This window comes from Urocampus carinirostris, chromosome 2 (assembly GCF_059441175.1).
Source record: "Urocampus carinirostris isolate Australia breed hairy pipefish chromosome 2, RoL_Ucar_1.0, whole genome shotgun sequence".
Lineage (NCBI taxonomy): Eukaryota > Metazoa > Chordata > Actinopteri > Syngnathiformes > Syngnathidae > Urocampus > Urocampus carinirostris.
In genome coordinates, this window is record NC_142350.1 from 1272243 (window position 1) to 1288358 (window position 16116).

The following is a 16116-nucleotide window of genomic DNA, read 5'->3' on the forward strand; positions in this document are numbered from 1 at the left end:
CACTCTCACACAGCCCCTCTGAACATCCATACTCTTGTTGCTCATCACTCTCCTCAGAGCACCCAAAACCTTGCTTTCTTGAATCACTCTGTGCAATACCTCGCACAAACTGCAGCCACATCACAACCCAACTACCTAAGCTTTCAACTTCTTCCAACACCTGTCCATGCACCCTTATTTCTACCGCCATGCCCACTCCATCACGTGAACACTTCATCACCTTACTCTTCCCAACATTCACACATAACTTACGCTTATCACACACTCTTCCAAACTCCATTCAACCTTCTCAATGTTTCCTTAGAATCAGCCACAAGCGCTGTCATCTGCAAACAATAACTGACTTACCTGCCACACTGTTCCAATGTTATCAATCAGCTCCACACCTCTGCCAAATACTCTTGCATTCACCTCTCTCACAACACCATCCATGTATAAATTAAACATCTATGGTGACACCACACACCCTTGTCTCACACCAGTCAACACAGGGAACCACTCACTTGTGTCACTCCCTACTCTTACACATGCTCTGCTGTTCACATAAAAACTCTTCAATGCTTCCAACAACTTTCCACCCACTCCATACATTAACATCACTTGCCACAATGCCTCTCAACTCTGTCATATGCCTTTTCCAAGTCCACGAAAGCGAAATATTTCTCACACACCTGTCGTACTGCAAACACCTGATCCACACATCCTCTTCCTTTCCTGACACCACTGTGCTCCTGCATCACCACCTGATTCGTTCTTTTTCTCAAGACTCCTTCATACAGCTTACCCGACAACCAACTGATACCCCTCGAATTGCTACATTCTTACTTATCACCTTTACCCTTATATAATGGCACCACACATGCACTACACCAATCAACAGGAACCACACCACTTAAAAAACATACATTCAACAAGCGTACTAACCAGTCAATCATAGCTGTGCCACCTTTTTCAGACATTCAGCAGTACAACCATCCAACCCAGGTGTCTTCCCCCCTTTCATTTATTTCACTGCCTGTTGCACGTACCATGTTTCCACAAGCTTCTAATTTAAATCAACCAACACGGGCATTCTCTCCATACCATCGATCGCCTCGACTCTCACTTCCTCACTTTCCTCAAAGTTCACTCCTATCTTTCGACACCATTCATCATTTGCTTTCCTTTACGCTGCTTCCGCTGCCGCTTTTACCAACCTTTTCTTCACTTCATATCTTTCATACGCATCGCCACTCTTATCTTGCAGCAACTCCTCAAAGGCACGTCTCTTTTCTGTCACAGCCTCTGATACCTCATCATTCCACCATTTACTTCCTTTCCTAATACCTCGACCAAATTTTCTCATTCCACGCACTTAGTTTGCACTCCTCAACACTGCCTCTTCCACTTCCATTCAATTTCCACACTCTCCATTTCTCTTCCACTAACCCGTTCATACTCTTCCCTTATCCTCTCTTTAAACTCTCTTTCCTTTTCTGCCTTATTCAACTCTGACATTTTCACCTCTTCCCTCACACTCTTCTTATAACTAGCCCTCCACGATCCATCTATTCTCAGTTTTCCTTCCACATAAAAATGTTTCAGACATACCACTCATTTCACCTCTGTAAACATGCACATCCAACAATCTACTTAACATCCCTTTCTTAACCACTACATAATCCATCAGTGCTCTGCCACTATCCACTCTGACAAGGTATACTTATTCACGTCCCTCTTTTTAAACAATGTATTTCCAATCACCAGCTCATTTTCCACACATAACTCAATCAATTTCTTCCCACTCTCATTTCTTCCTGGTACTCCATATCTACCAATCACATTTTCAACCGTTTCATCACCCACTCCAGCATTCAGGTCACCTAGTATTACAACTTTCCACCCTTCTTTCGCACTTGCCACACATTCGGACAAGTCCTTCCAGAACTCCTCTCTCTCCTCAGCGCTTCTTTCTTAACCAGGTCCATATGCACTTATAAACATCCATACTTCTACACCCCACTTCAACCTCACCCACATCAATCTGGAAGATATCTCTTTCCACTCCACCAGTTTTTCCTTTGCTTTCTCACTCACAAGCACAGTCACTCCTTCTCTATCATGTCCACCCGTAACTCCAGACCTTCTAACATACATACCTTCAAGCTGTAATTCACCCCTTCCTTTCATCTTTGTTTCACTCAAGGCTAACACATCAACCTTCCATTTAGTCATCATCCTTCCGATCTCCTCTTTCTTCCACTCAGTCGCTTTACTTCCACATCCTCTAACTAGGGTTTGCGAGACTTTTCGGTCTCCCGTCCCCCTTTCTTTGCCTTGCTGTCTCTTAGGGAGTAGAGAAAGAGAGGAGAGGATCCCCAGTCCCCTCGCTCCCTCCACTTTAGTCGCCTCTTACGACACACAGTGGACCATGGTGGGAGAATTCTCTTACCTCTCAGAAGGAGAGGCCCCCAAAAATGAGAAATTAAAGTTTAAAAAAAAGAACATGAAAGGGATGACCCTATCAGCCATAGAAAGACAAGTTGAACGTTCCAAATCTGTGATTTCAAGAATATTGAATTTTTACAAAACTAAAAACTCAATCAAGTCACCCAAGAAGGCTGGTCATCCATAGAAGAAAAATGAAAGAGAGGACAGGTCACTGCAGAGGATGTCAATGGGTAACCCTTTCCGTACTGCAGCTGGAATTGCTAACCAGTTCCGTGCTGAACATGATACAGTACTGTTTCGCCATCCAGTGTTTCGCTGTTTAAGAGCATTTGGACTGAAGGCCCAAAGTGCTGGGCCAAACCTCTCATTAGCAAAAAAAAACAATCCAAAAGCTTGGCTGAACTTTGCTGCAGAGCATGTTGTGTGGACAGAGAAGAATTGGTCCAGAGTTTGCTTCAGAGATGAAAGCAAATTTAATTTATTTGGGTCTGATGGGAAGCATTATGTTCGGCAACACATTGGAGAAAGACCAACCCCAAAGTGTATGAAAAAAGTCAGTGAATGGTGAAGGAGGAAGTGTCATGGGCCTCTTCTACAGCTACATGGCCGAATGAATGCATATGTATATCAGAACCTCTTTCAACTGCACATGGTTCATACTTGCGTTCATTGTCCAATCAGCCTAAAGTGTTCGTGCAGGACAATCCTCCATGTCAAACGGCAAAACGAGTAAAGAATTTCCTCAAAGGCGAAAACATTGAATTAATGGCATGGCCTGCCCAGAGTCCTGATCTAAAACCAATAAAGAACTACGGAAAAACCCTTAGTGACAAAGTTATTGTCAAGAAACCCACTACAATCACCAAACTGTGGAGGATATTGGAAGAGAATGGACCAGAATTATTAAATTTTTACTAGTTGCTTTCCAATTTTGATCTCCAGTGTATATCTATTTTATTTCAAAGAATTATTTATGGCAAATTATTTTATCGCAGTCGGCGGTGGTCCTACTCACAGACTTGCGGAAAGACAAAATGGCATCCTCCCTCTGCTTTCTCCGCTTCTGCTTTTTCAGATGAGGACGAGAATCGGAAGACGTGGAAGCCTGAAAAAAGTCGCCGGAAGATATACACTTTTGCAGCCAGAGTCCCTTTTCCTTTCTCGCAAGCCTCAGCGATTTCCACATCTTCAAATAATTTTCAATACTGTCAAGGTGGACAAAAAAACATGAACGCCTTTTAAAATTCACCTTCACCTCAACATACTCACAAGAATGGCGCGCGACTCACTTTAAACCCACTTTCCTGCAAAAACTGCATCTTTTTAAGTTGGGTGATACCTTTATTCTTCCTGCTTCTGTTTTTCACGTTTGCAATGTTAACTTAGACGAGTTTCGCGATGCCAACAAGAATCAGGCTTGAGCTTGTTTGACGACGGTCTATTTTTAGTGACGGACAACGGACTCTCGGAAACAAACAGTAGCCGTTGCAGTCCGTCTTTTAAAAAGTCCCCTCTTGTGTTACAGAAACTTAAAACGGAAATGGATGAGCGGTAGGCATCAAAACAAAATTATTTTATTGTGCAGTGTGATAAGCAAATGTATGGCATTTTTGTCATGAAAACGGATAATAAACCGTGATGAATCTTTTTATTTCAGGTTCTGGTGCACAACGTGAAAGATCTGTCAAAGAAACAAACGAAAAGAACGACTTCCGCTCTGAGCTCTCTATTGTTGATTGCAGTGGTCGATTTGGGTTGTTCGTCTCATCCTGGTTGTGGTCAAACCGATGTGAAATTGCAATTACCCCTTTCTTGCTAATTTGCGTTGGTTTTGGGAGTTTTAGGAGCAGGCCGTGCGGCATAATTGTTGCAAGTGGGCTGTCGTTAGTCTATGTATCCTTTAGCTATAGCTTCAGCTTCTGTTTTAGATGAGCGATGGCGGAGCTTCCTGGGACGTCGAGCGAAACCATCACGGAGACGGTGGACAGCGACACGACGCTGCAACAACAACAACAACAACAACAACAGCAGCCGGTTGGTTTTGAACAATTTTTATTGACACTTTTAACAGAAATTAAACACATTCACATTTTCATTATCATATTCTAACAATATGAGGACGTCTCCACAGGTTAGGACGTTTCGGTTAGGACGTTTCGGCAGAACACTGTTGTGTGCCTAAATCCGATTCCCCTGCAAACTCCGACTTCCCTTCGCGCGAACTACGTATGCTTTGCAGCGCTGCGCTTCTGACTACTTCCGACAACGTGTGTCATGATTGAAGTCAAGTCATGTTTATTTGTGTAGCCTTTAATCGCAAGAAATCTTGAAAAGCTGTACAGTTCACATAAGACGACAGTTCTGAAAAAGTACTCACTCCGACATTTTATTCTGTAGAACAAACTCCGATAAAAAGCATGAAAAAAATAATAGTGTTTCAAAAGTGCAACTTCTTGGAATTCAGAAACACTGAAAAAATGAATAAAACATTGTGGTGGTCAGCAAATGCTACTTTTATAAGACAAGGGACATGGGAAAAATATGGAATCCCTCAATTCTCAGGAAAAAAAAATGTTATCAGTGCATTTTGAGTGGAAAATAAGGACACAATCAGTCGAGTTCCTTTCCTTAAAATAAAGTCTGCTCTTTAGTCAGCAGTTAAAAACTGCAGTTATTACACCATAAAGGTCTCCTGGACTAAATGGAATGGCAAGAATCATGGCGCCAACAAAAGAAATGTCTCCTGAGACCAAAGACAGGATCGTCAAACTTCTTAAACAAGGTAACTACTCAAATGGTTGCAAAAGATCTGGGCTGTTCACAGTCAGCTGTATCAAATATTTGGACCAAGTACAAACTGCGTGGGAAGATCGTTCAAGTCAAGTGTACTGGTAGGTCAAGGAAGACCTGTAGGCATCAAGATAAACAACTAAAGGCCTAAAGGCCATATGTCTTGAAAGCAGAAAATGCACAACAAAACAGATAAAGAGGAATGGTACGAAGTTGGGAGTCTGTGCAAAATCGCCTAGGGGAAATGGGATTTTCATATCGGAAAGTAAAAGGAAACTATCACGATGCTTTAACACAAAAGAACAAGACTGCAATGGGCTAAGGAGAGGCAATCATGGACTGTGGATGACTGGATGAAGGTTATCTTCAGTGATGAGTCACAAATCTGCATTGGACAAGGTGATGATGCTGGAACTTCTGTTTGGTGCAGTTCCGGTGAGATTTACAAAGAAGACTGCTTAAAGAAAACCTCAAAATTCCTACAGCCCGTTATGGGGCTGCATGTCGGGCAAAGGCACTGGGGAGATGGCTTTGGTCAAATTGGCAAAAAATGCACACGTTTACATTGAAATTTTGGACAGCTTTCTTATTCCTTCAATTGAAAAAAATGTTCACTCATTTTCCAAGATGACAATGCATCATGCCACAAAGCAAAAACCATGAAAGCATTCCTTGTAGAAAGACAAATTCTTTCAATGTCATGGCCTTCAAATAGCTCAGATCTCAACCCGATTGCAAACCTGTGGTGGAAATTGAAAACAGTTGTCCACAGCAAGGCTCCGACCTGCAAAGATCATCTGGCAACTGCAATCAAAGAGAGTTGGTACCAGATTGAGGAAGAATACTGTTTGTCACCTATCAAGTCCATTCCCCAGAGACTGCAAGCTGTCATAAAAGCCAAAGGTGGTGCAACTAAATACTAGTGATATGTTTTGATTGTTATTTCTTTGTCTGGTTTTCATGATCCCATTTTTTTCTCAGAATTAGGTGATTCCATAATAATTTCCCTGCACTTGCTCTATAAAAGTAACATTTACTGACCATTGCAATGTTTTTTCTTAGTTTATTTTAGTGTTTCTGAATGGCAAGGAGTTGCACTTTTGAAAAACGTTATTATTTTTTTATGTTTTTTATCGTCAGTTTTTTTCTACAGAATAAAATGTCTGAGTGAGAGGGCTTGTCCAAGACTGTTTTTTTTTTCATATTTTTGCTAGGGATTGTATTACACCATCTACTGATGTAATACACGAGGGAGAGGAAAAACTCAAAAACCTCAGCATGAGGGTTTTTTTTTTGAGGGTTATTGTTCTATCTTCGTTATTCATTATCCATTATCCGTTATCGGTCAGTTCATAATACGCTACAAAGCCAAGGAGCCGGGACTCTTACTCTCAGCCAAAAGGCCAAGCTAAGGTCCTAGCTTTAAAGCCTTGCTGCGATCATTGCGGATGCACCGTTTCCGGAGGTACTGCAATACCGGGCCGATGCGTGGAGTGGACAGAGCAAGCTCTTATTCCATCTCCAGATTGCAAAAATCAAAGCATTCAACACTCAGTTCAACAAAGACAGACACACCTGACTTGCGAGCCATATGTTCCAGAAACCTGGTGTAAAGCATGGGTGTCCAAATGTAGAGAGTGGAAAGTAAGCTAATAAAAAAAAAAAAGAATTCTGGTCGATATCAAGTAGTTCAAAATAAAAACAACTTTCAGTTATGAATGTTTAAAGGGATTACAAAACATTATTTTTTTTTAATTAGGCACAGTACGTGTATTGTTCATTCCCACAATCATGCAGATATGTTTCAAAACATTCTTTGCGTCATGGATCTAGGGGAATTAATTTAAAAAAAAAAACTGTTTTATCTCATATCCCATAGAGCTGTGACGTCACAGGATGACGATGGGAACCAAAACAATTGCGTCCCCCCTTGAAAAACGGACGGCAATTGTAGTTACAAGCGAAAGCATAACGCTAACTTCGCTTGGGGTAAATGGAACGTCGGTTACGGTGTCGCAGGGGCACTCCTGACTTTTTTGTCCGACTGTCTTGCTTTGATGCGCTCCTGTTTTGCCTTAGCCTTCTCTGGGTATTTGATTGTGACTTTTCCTTTATTGTTTTTTGCCATGTGTTTGCAATTGATATAATGTTGTCCAGATAACTCGTTTGTGTGCAGGCTCCCGAAGGCTTCCAGTTTTGTTTGGTCTAGTTTAGCCCAGGTAGCAGTCAGCTAGCTGGCTGCGTGCCGCGCTTATTGTTTTTTCTCAGAACTGGGTTCGTGTTCGTTGCCGTGGTAGTTTGTCGTTGTAAACCAATATGGTGACTGACTTGTTAGGGTGTAGATGTGCTTCACGTGGTTTGAGAGCTTAGGAAGTCAATGACGAGACGGACTATCTTCAAAATTCATTTTCTCGGAACATAATTGGAATATACCGATGACATATATATATATATATATATATATATATATATATTGTAGGTATCAGGCACAAACATGTATTATTTTCTCACATTTTTTCTGTTTTAGAATTTAGTTTTCCTTTAAACACCCATTATGTAAAACAAATTGCTATTTCCTGAGGTTAGGGCGAAATACATTCTGCAGACCTCTCTCCTCTGATGGCTACAATATCCACAATCACAACTAGTTGTACACAAGTAAGCTTTATTTGGTATACGATAGTAGATAGATAGATAGATAGATAGATACTTTGTTCATCCCCGAAGGGAAATTCACATTTCCAGCAGCATCCCTGAGCTGAGAACAATCGAGAACAATCGAAAATAACACGGGAGCTGCTGGAGTGGCTGCCATTCGTGACGGCGCCGGAAGAAAAGATTCAATTTGAATCATGTACAAACAAACAAACAATTGAATCATGTACAAACAAACAAACAAACAAAATATTCATGTTTCAATAAGTGGAGTGTTAATAAAATGGGGGGAAAATAATTTCTGATACTGATATAACCAGGTAAAACTAATTTTAAGTTACCTGTCCAAATGAATGTTGTGCCATCTCACCTTTCCCACTCTCTCCTCTCACCTTTCCCACTCTCTCTCCCTGCAGTTGACTTGCTGCTGCTCGCTCCTGAAACTAATACTTACCTCTTTGTGTATTGTGCAGTCCCTTCTCAAGTTTCTTCATCTTCCTCGTGTTGAGGTTTTAGTGCACATGCAAGAATGGCTAAATCGGGAGAAATTCCCTGGACAGCCACAATGTCGCACATCTATATGTAACCGCGGTGTACCTGTCCCACCAAAGATCCACATTCACGCTGGACTGGATGATCAGGTTTAGCCTGATTGTATAATATTTCACCATGTAAATGCAGACCATTTACCATTCACGTTTGCATATGTATTAATAAACTCATTACGTAAACTACGTTCGCTTTTGTTTTAATCCCGCTAATCAATTTTCCTTAATAAACACGTGATACAGACTATGATTGGCAACACACTTAACTGTCAGAAGCGCAGTGCTGAGAAGCATAGTTCACGTGAAGGAGATTCCTATTTTGTATGGAAGTCACACACCGGCTCCTGGTTGGTGATAGAGCTGTGTCGTTCATAAACGTAACAGATCTATCAGCCAACTTTATGACGCCATCAACAGGAGCCGTTGATGTGCTGTTCATTAACATAAGGCTCTATGAGGCAGCTCCTCACAGTCCATCCAAGATACAAACGTGATGCTTGCAAACATGAAAAATCTTTGCGCTAGCTCCCTCTGAGATAGTGATGTTACCTTAGCAGATATAATGGCTCTATGAGGTATTCTTGAGGTTCCCCTGACTGACTGTATCCCACTCCCTTTAAGATGGTGATGTGTCGTTAGTAAACGCAATGGCTCTATGAGCCAACTCACATGCATGACGGTAGCCGGCTTCCTTTATGATTGTGATGTGTCTTTGGTAAACGGAATAGTTATGTGAGCCTGCTCTTTGAAGTGAATGACGGGAGCTAGGTCCCCACTAATCAGGGGCCGGTGTTAGAAAATTGTCCCTCTGGCATGAAATGTCCCCCCTTGTACACATATAATTTAAACGACTTTGTACATGGGGGATTTAAAGAGTAAACTTCGGAGCATTTGCAGTTTGTATTTTTTGTAGAAATCAATTTTGAGTAAGTTGAAAATATAGACTTTGGTGAAATGACATTGCTCTACATGAAATACAAAGTCAATATTTACAACTTGCTCAAAAGTGATTTCTACAATGCATCAAGGTGCAAATTCTTCGTGTTTTACTGTTTTATCAAATACTCCCCAAAATTAAATACCAAGTTGCTTAGTACCGTTTGCGCTAGGGGGGGACATTTCATGGCGGGGTGACAGTTTTTGGCACGACACAGGCTCCCTTTAAATTTGTGGATATTAAATTATACATTTTCTGTAAATTATTTTGTTTTGTGAATAATGTCAGATTCAATTTTGGTAATATATGGATTAAAGCAACAACAAAATCTGGGGATCCATAAGAACCAACTCACACCTGTTTTTCTTGCCAGTGTCACCATTGGACGCCATGATTGTGCCAAACATGTCCGCTTGTCCGTTTTTTGCTCTTTAGGAAGGCCGAAGTCTGACAATCAAGCTCCGGAAAAGGAAAACGGACAAAAAAGTGGAATGGTCAAGCGACACAGTGGACAATGAGCACCTGGGGAGGCGCTCATCCAAATGTGAGTGGCTTTTCCCCTTTTGTGTATTTACTCATTTCTCCAATGGGAACGTTTTGCAGGCTGCTGCATCTACGAGAAGCCTCGGCAGTTCGGCCAATCGTCTTCTGAGAGCGAAGGCGAGGACGAAAACGAAGGCTGCGGCAGCGCCCATTGCATTCTAGGACATGACCAGAGGGGGGGCGGGAGCCACGGGGCCCCACCTAAATCCGGGAGGTCCCACTCTCACTAGGAAAAGTGGGGTAGGAAGGGGGGGTTATCCTGCACACTTGAGCAGGAAGTGGTCGGGTGGCCGTACCCACTTTATGCCACCTCCCACACATGATGCAGGAAGGGTGGCCACCCCCGCCAACTTTAGGCTGCCTCTCACACATGATGCGCGAAGCGGTCAGGTGGCCACACCCACTTTTAGGCCACCTCACAAGCCTGTGAGAAGTATGGCTGGCCCAGCCCACTACAGGCTGCCTCCCACACATGACGTAAAAAGCAGTCCAGTGGCCACGCCTACTTTCAAACTGCCTCCGACACAGCTCAAAAAGCCCGATTTCAGGCTGCCTTCAACACATGATCTGAAAAGTGTCAGTCCCGCCCACTTCAGGCTGCTTCTGAGAAAGATGTGAGATGGCCATGCCCACTTTCAGGCCTCTTCCCGCATGACTCAGTGTGGCCAGCCCCGCTTACCTTTTGGCTGCGTCCTACACATCATGTGAGAAGCGTGGCCGCCCCCCACCCACTCCCAGGTCGCCAAAAGTGTGTTCAGCCCCGCCCACATGCCGTTCCCACTCATGACGCAGCAAATTCACCATTTTTGGTGCATGCGGCATCACCAATCCCCAAATGCGACGCCATCCATGCTTGCCTCTTTTGTAGTGCCCGTCCCTTCGGGTCTGGACGCATTTCTGTAAATAGACCTGGGCTATTTCTGTCAATGTGAAATAAAGTCTACACCTGTGACACACTTGAGTCTTGAAAAATCATGTGGAAATCACAATAGAAACGGAAGATGAGCCACCTACAAAAACACGTCCCGCCCAACGGGTTGAGCAATGCCTGATTCGCTGCTTTTGTCAACATGTCTCACTTTTTGACTTCAGATAGTGCCGCAATGGTCAAAGGACAAAGGGGGCTTGCTTGCACATCCATCCTTGCACAGCCTCTAGAGCAGAGTTGGGCAAATTACAGGCTGTGGGCCACATATGGTCCATCAGGCTTTTTCATCCAGCCCACCACAAAATGGTTAAAATAAAATGAGTAATTTATTTATACATATATATATATATATATATATATATATATATATATATATATATAAATTACTCATTGTATTTTAACCATTATATATATATTAGGGTGGAGCTTATATGACCAATATTTTTTATTACATGTATTCTTTTATCTTACCCCACAAAAATGTTCCACTTCCACCAAAATCTACACAGCAGAAGTTTCAGTCATGTAAGTTGATATTTAGAGATAGCTCAATCACTGTATACATTTGGATTAGCGCCCATTAAGCTGGTTACACACACAAAATAATGAAGGCTTAGGTACATAATACAGACAATAAGAAATACTCAGTCCTTTATTAGTCTCTTTACGGCTGTCAGGAAAAGTTTTGCCGTGTTTTTCAGCAATTTGTAGCAGATGCTGCTGATCAAATTCATCTTTTGTGATATTACCACAGTATTTCTGAATCAATTACAAATGTAGCTTTTCCATCAGACATCTTGGTGCGATCTGAAGCAGCAGTTAACTCTGGAGTTAAGTTTTTCATGCCTCTTTTACTATTTGAGGTACCAACACCTGATATGTCATTACTTGTTCTTGGTTTATCATCTTCCGAACTACTACTGCTACATGATAATTGAACCGACTCATTCGCAATTCTTTGCTCAGTTTCAGATTCTAGGCGTTGTTTCAAGGTCTTTCCTTGATTTTTTTTCAAGTCTTTTTTCTTTCTCTGCTTTTTTCTTTCACCTGTCATTGACCCCTTCCTTCCCTTTGCTCTTTGAGCCAACAAAAACTCTGTCTTCTGGAATTGTCATAACCTTGAGAGCATTAGCTTGAGCAATGTCAAATAAGTCATCAAGTTCTTTTTTTAATTAACTTTCCTGGGCTTTTTGTGTTGCTGTTTGTCGTCCATTGTTCTTTTTTAGAAAACGCCATGGATGAAAATGTTTTTCAAGTTTAATCTGACAATTTTCTGGATCTTGAATTGAAATTCTTGCTCTATTCCAAAATTATGATATTTCTTTCACTGTCACTGTGGAAGACGCTCTGATGGGCGTGTGCAATTCCAAGTGTTTTTTTGGTTTGAACAAATTTATTGACACTAAAAACAGAAAACAATCATGACAATCTCAACAGCAATTAAGCACATTCACAATATTATATTCCAATATTACGTTTTTAACAGCAAACACAAAGTGAGGTTTGAACAAACCTTCTCGAAAATCTTATTAGCAATCAAGCATATTCACAATTTCATTATACAACATCTTTGTTAGTGTCAATAGATCCGTCCAGGCCAAAGTCGATTGTCCTCGGTCTGAACAAATCCACCGACACCAATAGCAGCAAAACAAACACTACAATCTCAACAGCCATCAAGCATATTCACAATTTTTTATATCTGAGAATATGACGTGACGTTATGACGTTTTAACATTTTTTCCTGACATTTTCAACATCAATTAAACAATTTCAGAGTTATTTTCTTTTAACAGTAGTTAACCAGCGTGTAAAAGGCAATACTATTGTGCAAGGGCATAGCTCTGCCATCCCACCCTCCCAAGCAGCATTCTTCCAGTCCTCTGTGTGGGTCCTCTCCCTTCTTCGTGGGTCCTCTCCCTTCTGGGTTCCACAACCCAGGCCGTTGCTGCCGGGACTCCCACAGTGTAGCTCCGGCTCCCCCCTCCGGGTGGGTGCAGACGAGTCTTCTTTATGGCTGTGTCCTAGGCCCGCCGAAACCAAAAGCAATGCTAACTGATGGTAGCTTGCTTCCAGTGAGTTCAGACACATAAGTACCAAGCAAAAGGCTGCTGGATCTCAGCGCTGCTTTTGATACGGTCGACCACAACATATTATTGGTTCGTCTAGAACGCATTGGTATCTCAGGAACTGTACTCTCGTGGTTTAGGTCCTACCTGTCAGACAGGATGCAATGTGTTAACTATGGCAATCTGACCTCTAAACAATCTAATGTCCCTTGTGGTGTTCCTCAAGGCTCTGTACTTGGCCCCCTTCTTTTTAGTATTTATATGATCCCGCTTGGTGACATTATCCGCAAGTATAATATTAGTTTCCATTGCTATGCAGATGACACTCAACTGTATGTGCCACTGGAAAAAAATGGACATTTAAGTTTTAGAAATCTGGAGGCTTGCCTTACTGAGATTCAAAGATGGATGTCAAATAATTTTTTACGCCTTAACCCAGAAAAAACTGAAATGTTGATTATTGGTCCAGCTCACTGTCGTCAGTTGTTTTCAAACACTACCCTGAACCTAGACAAATGTAATATCACCCATAGTGACTCGGTCAAAAATCTAGGTGTTATATTTGATCCTAATCTGTCGTTTCAGTTACACGTGAAAAATATTACTAGAATAGCTTTCTACCACCTCCGTAATATTGCGAAGATTCGTTCGATGCTGTCCCAATCAGATGCAGAGATTTTAATTCATGCGTTTATTACTTCTCGGCTTGATTACTGTAATGTATTGCTTTCTGGTCTCCCGATGTCTAGCATTAAAAGTTTGCAGCTGGTTCAGAATGCGGCAGCTAGACTTTTGACCAAGACCAAAAAGTTTGAGCATATTACTCCTGTATTGGCCAACTTGCACTGGCTCCCAGTCCACTTAAGATGTGACTTTAAGGTTCTCTTATTAACATATAAATGTTTGCATGGGCTTGCACCCTCTTATCTCTCCGATTTGATTTCCCCCTATGTTCCTGCACGGAGTCTGCGCTCGGAAAATGCCGGTCTACTTGTGACTCCGAGAGCCAAGAAGTCTGCGGGCTCGAGAGCGTTCTCCATCCGGGCCCCGGTGTTATGGAACGCCCTGCCTCTGGAGATAAGATCTGCAACCTCAACGGAAGTTTTTAAATCGAGGCTTAAGACACACTTCTATTCCAAAGCATATGATTGATGCCCCCCGCGACCCTACTGAGGATAGGCGGTGTAGCTAATGAGATGAGATGATTGATGCCCACCTCATATTCTGTTTTGTCCTGTCTTTTTCCGACGCCTGCCTGGCTGATACGAAGGAGAAGGATGATTTGGGATGGGTCAGCGGACCGGCGTCTGACCTGCAGCATGTCAACCCCTGCATTTACCGGCTGGCAGAGACGGGAGGCAGCGTCGTGGCCGTCATAGACTTTCTGGACTGGTTTGCAGGCTGGGGGCGTCGTTGATGTCATGCACTTTCCGGACAATTTCAACATCTTACCTTATGTTTACTATTATGTGTACAGTAATGCTAATTGTAATTCACCCTGGTCAATCCTGGAAGGGGGATTACCACATGTGAGGTCCTTTCTCAAGGTTTCTCTTTTCTCCTCACACTGAGGTTTTTGAGTTTTCCTTGCCCGCATGCTGGTTTAAGATCAGGTAATTGTGTAATTTTGTAACTGTAATCCTGTGCAGTCCTTTGAGACATTTTTGTGATTAAGGGCTATATAAATAAATTTTACTTGACTTGACTTGACAGATACTTCTTTCTTTGATCTAGTTGAAACAATTTACTGAATATTTACCTGATGCTGATCTTTGAATGTCAATCACTTCTTGGAGGACAAAGAAGGTCTGCTGGCCTTGTCTTCAAAAGTAGGTCAAGGGAAATTATACAAGTTAAATTACACTGATTTGCTGTGCAATGACTTGTGGGTAATAATTGTTTGAGATATAAACTTACACATATGTGGCTTATCCCAGCATCTCTAGAACTCCCTTTTAAGAAAAATGATAGAAAACACCAACACCATCAGCAATTGAGCTACCTCTAAAATTAATTTTATCTAGACCAAACAGCACAGCAATTGGTCTTTTGTGTAATGGAACACAATTAGGGGGTAAGACAGTGACTTTTTTCAACTTTGAAAGTATAAGAGCTTGTTCTGTCCACTCCACGCATCGGCCCGGTATTGCAGTACCTCCGGGAACGGTGCATTCGCAATGATCGCAGCAAGGCTTTAGGGCTAGGACCTTAGCTTGGCCTTTTGGCTGAGAGTAAGTGTCCCGGCTCCTAGGCTTTGTAGCGTATTATGAACTGACCGATAACGGATAATGGATAATGAATAACGAAGATAGATCAATAACCCTTAAAACCCCCCCCTATGATGCCAAGTCCTTAGCTTGGCCTTGATGCTAGGTCCTTAGCTTGGCCTTCTTGGCCTTGCTTGGCCTTTTGATGCTAGGTCCTTAGCTTGGCCTCTTTGATTTTTGCATTTTGGAGATGGAATATGAGCTTGCTCTGTCCACTCCACGCATCGGCCCGGTATTGCAGTACCTCCGGGAACGGTGCATTCGCAATGATCGCAGCAAGGCTTTAGGGCTAGGACCTTAGCTTGGCCTTTTGGCTGAGAGTAAGTGTCCCGGCTCCTAGGCTTTGTAGCGTATTATGAACTGACCGATAACGGATAATGGATAATGAATAACGAAGATAGATCAATAACCCTTAAAAACCCCAAAACCCCCCCCACCCTAATATATATATCCATATATATATTATATATATATATATATATATATATATTGTGGTTGTGTGTAACGGAGTGTTATGTGCAATATTAAATTATGTCGTATGTGGCGCACTGTGTTGTTCTAGTGGATTTTAAGTCCGCTGTTATTAAACCTACACTGAAACAACCCAACCTTGATCCAGAAAGCTTATGCAATTATAGACCTGTGTCAAACCTACCGTTTCTTTCTAAAGTACTTGAAAAAGTTCTGGCACAGCAGCTGAATGATTTTATATCCTAGAACAGTCTTTTATAATCTATGCAATCAGAATTCAGGGCTAACCACTCTACTGAGACAGCCCTGCTTAAGGTAACCAATGATCTTCTACTGGCAATGGACTCTGGCGCTTCATCAATCTTGCTGCTGCTGGACCTTAGTGTTGCCTTTGACACTGTGGACCATAATATATTACTAGAACGGTTGGAAAAATAGATTGGTATCTCAGGAACCATCCTACCTCATATCCTACCTC

General features: G+C 42.1%; 2 protein-coding genes and 2 pseudogenes across 7 annotated transcripts in view; 2 read left to right on the top strand and 2 right to left on the bottom strand.

Moving 5' to 3' along the window:
* The window catches only part of vars2 (valyl-tRNA synthetase 2, mitochondrial), a 34607-nt gene extending 30713 nt beyond the window's left edge, over positions 1–3894 (bottom strand). For 3 of the 5 annotated variants that reach the window (XM_088328237.1, XM_088328236.1, XM_088328233.1), the window contains exons 1-2: positions 3700–3893; positions 3446–3635 (exon numbers count right to left, since the gene is read on the bottom strand). In XM_088328237.1, coding sequence (XP_088184363.1) covers positions 3446–3635; positions 3700–3749 — 240 coding nt within the window. In that variant the 5' untranslated portion in view covers positions 3750–3893. Of the gene's footprint in view, positions 1–3445; positions 3636–3699 lie in introns of all 5 variants that reach the window. The other 2 variants (XM_088328234.1, XM_088328235.1) reach the window with 2 other exon arrangements.
* ppp1r11 (protein phosphatase 1, regulatory (inhibitor) subunit 11) lies at positions 3859–10859 on the top strand. Of its 2 annotated transcripts, XM_088328244.1 has the most exons (5): positions 3859–3981; positions 4088–4184; positions 4359–4464; positions 9796–9904; positions 9964–10859. In XM_088328244.1, exons 3-5 carry the CDS (start codon positions 4366–4368, stop codon positions 10131–10133), a joined length of 378 nt encoding a protein of 125 aa, XP_088184370.1. In that variant the 5' UTR covers positions 3859–3981; positions 4088–4184; positions 4359–4365; the 3' UTR covers positions 10134–10859. The 2 variants fall into 2 exon arrangements, with proteins under 2 accessions (XP_088184370.1, XP_088184369.1); XM_088328243.1 differs by having other exon boundaries at positions 3870–3981; positions 4088–4464.
* Positions 6664–6811, bottom strand: LOC148370579 (U2 spliceosomal RNA; annotated as a pseudogene).
* Positions 10860–15273: 4414 nt separating the features above from the next.
* Positions 15274–15433, top strand: LOC148370580 (U2 spliceosomal RNA; annotated as a pseudogene).
* Positions 15434–16116: the final 683 nt, after the last annotated feature.